Raw genomic sequence first — 7,492 nt, 5'->3', positions numbered from 1 at the left:
AGACAGCTAGTTATCACCACCCACCGCCAACTCTTGGGCTACTCTTTAGCAACGAATAGTTCGATTGACCGTCACATTATAACGCCCCCACGGCTGAAAGGGCGAGCATGTTTGGTGTGACGGGGATTCGAACCCGCCGACCCACAGATTGCGAGTCGAGCGCCCTAACCATCTGGCCATGCCGAGCCTACTCCAGGCTAGAAGTATTGATATCTCTTTAATGAACACCTTTCGAACCATCCCATTGCTCACATATTTTTATATGATTCAAAATCAAGTAACTCTATGAGCTCAGCCATAATTTGCTTTTGTTCTGTAGTTGTTCTCAGTATCAAACCTCCAGATTCTGCGTTCACTCCTGAGTAATATTCCATATCACTTGTTCTGGAGCACATAAAAGCTAAGCAGCACATTCATTGCACGATCTATAGTGACTCACTTAACTCTTTGAAGGCAATAGAATTGCCTAACATGAATTCTCACTATGTTCTCTTAGATATTCAGAACACACTCGCCCACTTCTTTTTATTATCCATTTCAAGTCAATTTTATTTTATTCCTGGCCTAGTTATAATGCGAGAGAACAAGTACGCCGACACTGCGGCAAGATCAACCTTCAATGGCGATTTAACAGCCTTGCTTATTCTATATTTGTATTTCAAGCCTGTCATCAGGGCAAGACTTCATGCCAGTTGGAAGATGATTTGAGAGTGAGCAACGTTACAACAGGGTTTTCCAGATAAAGCCTATTATTGGAAATTGGCCTTCTACTATGCACCAGAATCACAGGAAGTAAGATGTTCTTACAGGGTTCCACATTAACTATAGCTTTCTCACTCATCATTTTCTTTTACTAGGGACTGATCTGGAAATGTATTAGTATTGTAATACTCAAGTCGAAATTTTCCACTTTTTATTTTCTTGCTGTTGCCATGATACTGAGTTCCGGCATAATTTTAGACCTATTTTGTATGATGATGCGTATGTAGCATTACACAGTGTCATTGGCAATTATGACACTATCCAGCTTGATCGGATTTTCAATTTTTTAAAAGACCATTAGCTTTTCCAACTAATTTTAACTTTTCCTATTTATGAATAAGAAGAAGAAAAAAAATATGTTTTACATATTTTTATCTTTTTTTCGTTTTTGTATTTATTTTTATCCTCATTCATTTTTATTGGTTGTTTTATAATAAAGTTAAAGAATCTAAATAATTAATATTGTTTGACGTTGACAGCCTAAGTTGTTTGCGCCAATAAACTTCAACCAACCTTTGAAATTTTGAGAATATCTGTATTAATGTTTATATTTTTGGATGCATTCTAGAGGATCAGTCATACATTTGCAGGCTCAGGAAGCTAAAAATTGGGCTTTGATACCCGTGATGAGAAGAACACAGATAGCCCATTGTGTAGCTTTGTGCTTAAAAACAGCTACCTCTACACTGATTGATATATCTTAATATTATTATAAACGGAGCTGCATGTTTAAAATATACAGGTATACTTTTTCCTGTTTTATTTGTCATCCATACAAATTTTGATAAGTTGTAAGATATAATTCACAATATATTAACAGTAGGTTAATATAAATATAAAAAGGCCATTTTGTCAAATGTACTTAGAAATTGTTTTCACATGTATATATCTATCAGATCCAGTAGTAGATAAAATATTATTTGGAATAATAACTAATTAAACGACTACATGGAATTCACACAATTCAAAGGAAAAGGTAAAATTACTTGTAATGTTAACGTACTACTAAACCTAAAATATGTTCTTTCGATGAAATTTTAAGAATTGTGTATTATTCATAAATTACTTATAAAAAAATTCATTAGGAGTAAAACGGCGTCAAACCAACCAATTACAACAAAAACCAAACAACACTACTCCTGTATACTGTAATAAATGTGAACATGCAATACCAATATTTATAGGAAGACAATTCTTACCTTTAATATTAATTATTCGTGTAAAACAGAATTAAAGAAATACTTATATTATTGATATACGATTTGTAAACATTATATAACAATGGTGATTAGTAATGTTACGAGAGTGGAATTAGGATGTTGAAGAGAATTACCAAAACAAAACAATAATTATCAGAACCACTTCCTAAAATAAATTAAAAACGTACCTGCTTGGTAAATTATTCATAAGCAAGTGAATTAGTATGGGCTGTTGTTTTAAGGCAGTAATATTGTTAATGACGAGCTTTAGTTCTGCTTTTGTGGTAGTCATGGCAGATCAATGTATTGATTTTAATCTTTAATGAATTTACTTATACAAATAATAAACATGAAACAAGAACAAATGGAGTTCCAGGCTGAGTATGAAATGTAATAACTGACGATGACCATTTTGAATGTATTAATAATTTCGTTTCAACATATCTATAAACAGAGGATAAATCATTGGACGTTTTTCTGTTATTGTGTTTAAATATCACCAAGTTAAAAACCAAAATTTTCAGTCTGTGTAAAGTATTATATTCTTATATCTATCCTCTATATCTTTATATCTATTCTCTGTATCTTTATATCTATTCTCTGTATCCTTATATCTATTCTCTATATCTTTATATCTATTCTCTGTATCTTTATATCTATTCTCTGTATCTTTATATCTATTCTCTGTATCCTTATATCTATTCTCTGTATCTTTATATCTATTCTCTATATCTTTATATCTATTCTCTATATCTTTATATCTATTCTCTATATCTTTATATCTATTCTCTGTATTCTTATAACTTATTCTTCTCTTTTCCTGTTAGTGATTATTTGATATTTTGTAATAATGTTAATACATTTAGCTAAAGACCAATTTCTTGATATTACATTAATACTCCCATTTTAGTTCAATTAGAACATAAACTATTTGTGATAGAAACTAGTATTACTTGCTTGTTTTTGTAAGAAAACATTGACTTGTTGTACCTCTGCGTGCATTACATTTAGGTGAACGACGTTAGCAGGAAGAATATGTGAAGAATATATAATTCTACTCTATTCTTGATATTTTTGGCATCACTTTAGTTTCAAGCTTGTATTTTATGAATGAATGAATAACTGGCAACTAGAAGTTTATTAAGAAAGCCAAGAGAACATTTCCCGCATATAATTCATTTTGACTCTTCATACGGATCAAATGCTTGAACACACCAATGCTCCAGTAACTTTCGAAAGCTTAATGAAATGTATTTTAATTGTAATACCATAGCATATCATATTTTTATAGTTTTGCGACAACGAGCCTTTGATACTTCCAGTGACGCTAGCGATGGACCGTAAAAATATTTAGTAGGGGTAATATTGAATTTGATCTAAAAATATTTTATGCAGTAACTAAGATCTTGAACATATCATTAATCCTAGGAGTGTTAGCAAATACAATACAACTTGAAACATTACAAAATTGGTCAGGGTCAAAGAAGATAAAAAACAAAGGATTTCTGGGTTTGCGTTAGTTCTGAAAATGGCGTTTTTTATGACATTGTTTGGCTTGTGCGTCCTTTTTATAAGATTTTATGGAAATCACACGCCTTCTGTAGGATTGTCAATTCTAATCAGACCTTCATTCACTGCTCTTATTTCAACTTCAGATTCTGCTTTCCCAATACCAGCAAGACTACGGACACTAGGCCCAGATTTAAATGACTCTGGCATTGGAGGTATGTTATACTCAAAATATTGAAAGGAAAATGTCATAGCTAGTTCCACATTCCCATTCAGAAGATTAGAGAGGCTGGATGTATGACTCTCCTGGTTCGGATATTGCCAATCTGTGAAAAAGTGGTTCCGAATGGCAAACTGTATGGTAAAAAAAATTAAGTATCCAGAAGAACCGGATTCAACAGTTACAACAATGCAGTGTTGGAGTAGCATTTAACACGGTGTCTGCTGACATGAGGTCCGCTGTCTTAACAGTACACGCTGTTTTAAATTCGTACTCTAACACTATACAGTTTTAACTGTTCAGTGGCCTTTGTATCAGCAGATACAGTTTAGATGGAACTTTCACACTATACTGTTGTAACTATCCAGTTGGCCGTACAGCAGCCAACACAATTTTAAATGGTAATCTCACACTATACTGTTATAACTGTCCGTCCACTGCTGCATATGAGTAATGAAACATGTGCATGAAGTGTTTGACTGACGACTTCCTAGAGATGACGTTTCCATGCGTAAATTTTCTTCAAGTCTTCACCTGAGTCCATCGAAAGTAGTCCGTCATCCAAGCTCTCCAAGAAAGTTGTCCATAAATGTTTGTTCGATTACACTTCATCTAATTTGCCTTTGAAACAACGTAAACAAGTAGACGAGGGCAAAGTTGATGAATTAGTTTTATCAAAATATGGAAGACTTGTGGAAATCATTCTGACCACAGAAAGGTGTCTTGGGTAGCATCTTGGGAATAAAAAAAAACAAGCTTTTTCCTGTACGGCAACATGTATGTCAACACTTTCCACAGTTTCGCCTCTGAAGAAGAAAGGTTTAGAAGCGATACTATGATGTTAAAAATTGAAAATTTGCGTACAAGTATTGTGATATGGTGTGGCAATGCAAACTATAGTTAAAAAAATGTATATCTCGAAAGTTAAGTTGATGCTGAGAATACTCATAATATATATATATATATATATATAAAGAGGATCGATAAGTCTGTAAGTGTGTTTGAAAGAATAAACATACCGAGCCAAAATGCTTTTCATCGTGACAGGCTGTGGAGGCACAAAAGTGAGAAAATATTCTATTTGTAACCTGTACAAGAAACCAGACCAGAGGAGGAACTTGCATAAAATAAAGAAACGTTGGGGTTCGTAAGACCTAAAGTGCTGAGTCAGGGATAAATCGTTTGAAAACTAGAGAAAGCGGCGTACCAGAGCTCTCGAATTACACGGAAACATCCAAAGATCAAAACCTTGAAGACAATCCCCCTGGATTTAGTGATGATAATTCCGATGAAGATTACCAAATATAACTGCTCTAGTGTACTGAGAAGGAAAATTGAAAAAACAAAATCCCGATAAACTGTGAAAATTGTTTAGGACATTAACAATTTGAGAAGAGGGCAGGAAATGATTCGTCATGTTGTGTATACTGTTTAATATTTTCGTTATTTATTGTAAACGCTTGACGCATTTGGCCCTTGTATATTATTTTTATGATGGCGCGTATATGTTAGTCAGAATGAAGTTATTATAAGAACGTGTCAGCAGTAGGCTGGATCAGTGAGTTTGTTTCAAAATACGGATGTGAATGTTCTGAGTTAGAAAATTAGTCAGAATTCAAAGTTTACAGATAGCATGAGAATGAAAATAGGTTTGATTGGGATTATAGTTAAATTAAATAAAGTGAAAATTTAGCAACAAACTGTATTATAAGAACTGGGAATTATTCTTATGCTTTCAACATGAGAACAAGCCTTCATTTTCAACAAGTCTGTGAAACTTCTGCCATACTTAATACATATAAATATACATGAGTAAATAAATATATATTCTAATGAACCTCTCATCTTTGAAATATACTTTTAAACGCTATTCGGTTTCTGATTTATTTATTTTTTACTTTGGTATCGGATTAATATTATTATTATTACTTTAAAGAGGTTAATTAATTCTATCTGTTATGAGGAACTCTATTACTGAAAGTAAAATACTATCTTAAAATAATTATTTCTTTATTTCAGACCAAGGGCTGTAAATATTGATTTTAATGCTGTTTTCAGGGCATTTAAGACACATACCCCCGAGGTACAGCGGTATGTCTGTGGACTTACAACACTAGAAACCAGGTTTCGATACCAATGGTGGACAGAGCACAGATAGCCCATTGTGTAGCTTTGTGCTTAATTACAAACTAACAAATAAAACATTTAAGAAATATAGTATACTCTTAATTATTTCTCTTTTTTCTTTTTTTTTTGTAGGAAACTGTCAATATCCTCACAAGTGGTCAGGCAGTTGGTTCCAGAAAGGAGTCCAGGATCCAATATTAATTTACAATGGTACTCTCTCCAGTAAAGGTGTCTGTAGGGAAATCAGCGGAGACAAATTTCTCATAGAGAGCAGGTCAGTAGATAATACTGAAATAAAACTTCGACCAATGTTATAACTTTATATCTGATGTCATGGTAATATATACTTTAGTAAAGTGTGATGTAACAAAAATAGAAATGTTTGTATATTATATCACTTAGAGTTCCATACATACATTAAACAGTATATTATATTACGTTTTGATACTCTAACATATAACATCGAAACAATATTTTATACTTGAAATGCCTGTTATTTGACCTCAGGTGTCATTTAACAATTAAATGTAATAAGAAACACTATGTATCGTTTGCTGAAGAAACAGCTTTGGCTGTGATGACGACGGGGGCAGCGTGTTTCAGTGGCTTCGAACTTTGCACTCGTTGTCAAATGGTTGCGAGTTCAACGCTGTTCCTAATGATGTTGTTGCGTACTTGAGCAAAACACCTTTAGTCCAGTCTATACAGCTGTTAAATGGGGGGTTAAACAACGATGGATTGGTAATCCGTTCAGGGGGAATGTGTCACTATTCTCATCCTCTTGTGCCAACTATGCCAGAGTTCAGGATTTGCTCTCATATGCCGTCTCGGCGTACGAAGGATTTAACTGATTAATGATAACGATAAAACTGAAAAGTTCTATACCTAATTGCTTTTTGATGCGAATTCTAAATATATCTCTCTGTTTACTAATAGCTTATCTCCGTCCCAGAAAAAAATAAGCTATTTTAATTAAGGTTCAAGTCAGTTATTTAAAGAGATTTAAATATCTCGTATGCTGATGCAATTTTTTATGAAACAAAGATAATGAATATACAGGTTATCCAAAAAGTCTGAAACCACAGGTGATTTATAGTTGTTGTTTTTTTTTCATTTCAGATAAATAACTGATTATAGCGTTGTCAAAACATGAGAAGGTCGAGTTAATACTCTATTAATCCAAACTTGTTCAGAATAACAAGGACAGCATGTGTAACACATTCTGTAAACTTTTTTGAAGTGCTTATGATTCCATACTTTTCGGATACCCTCTATTTTAACTTTAAATGTTATTTTTAATTCACGAGTCCAGATATCTCCAAACAGTGAGTCCTGTTTGTTTTACTCGTGTTAAAGTAATAGCCGTGCAATAAATTCACAAATACGTGTTCCAAGAACAGTTTGATGCGTGATAGTTGCTCTTCATTAAACAAAGCTTTTATACCGACGTATTTCTCGTACTGAAATTGCCATGTTCTTGCTATTTGTTAACCAAATTCTACTTTTTATAATATGTCTTGTTAGCAAAGTTTAAGTTGTTCTTTTAATGCAAAACCAAATGAACAAGGGCCCGTCATGGCCAGGTGATTTGACTCGCAATCTGAGGTTCGCGGGTTCGAATCCCCGTCCCACCAAGCATGCTCGCCCTTTCAGCCGTGGGGGCGTTATAACGTGA

General features: G+C 33.5%; 1 protein-coding gene across 1 annotated transcript in view; it reads left to right on the top strand.

The window, feature by feature from the left end:
- LOC111085058 overlaps window positions 1–6,091 on the top strand; it is a gene marked incomplete at its 3' end in the record, with an annotated part of 85,787 nt that extends 79,696 nt beyond the window's left edge. The window contains exon 2 of the mRNA XM_022382123.1: window positions 5,950–6,091. Within this exon, the coding sequence (XP_022237831.1) occupies window positions 5,950–6,091 (142 nt within the window). The remainder of the gene's footprint in view (window positions 1–5,949) is intronic.
- Window positions 6,092–7,492: the final 1,401 nt, after the last annotated feature.

This window comes from Limulus polyphemus, unplaced genomic scaffold, assembly GCF_000517525.1.
Source record: "Limulus polyphemus unplaced genomic scaffold, Limulus_polyphemus-2.1.2 Scaffold218, whole genome shotgun sequence".
NCBI lineage: Eukaryota > Metazoa > Arthropoda > Merostomata > Xiphosura > Limulidae > Limulus > Limulus polyphemus.
Note: the sequence above shows the minus strand (reverse complement) of the source record. Positions and strands in the feature narration are given on the sequence as shown.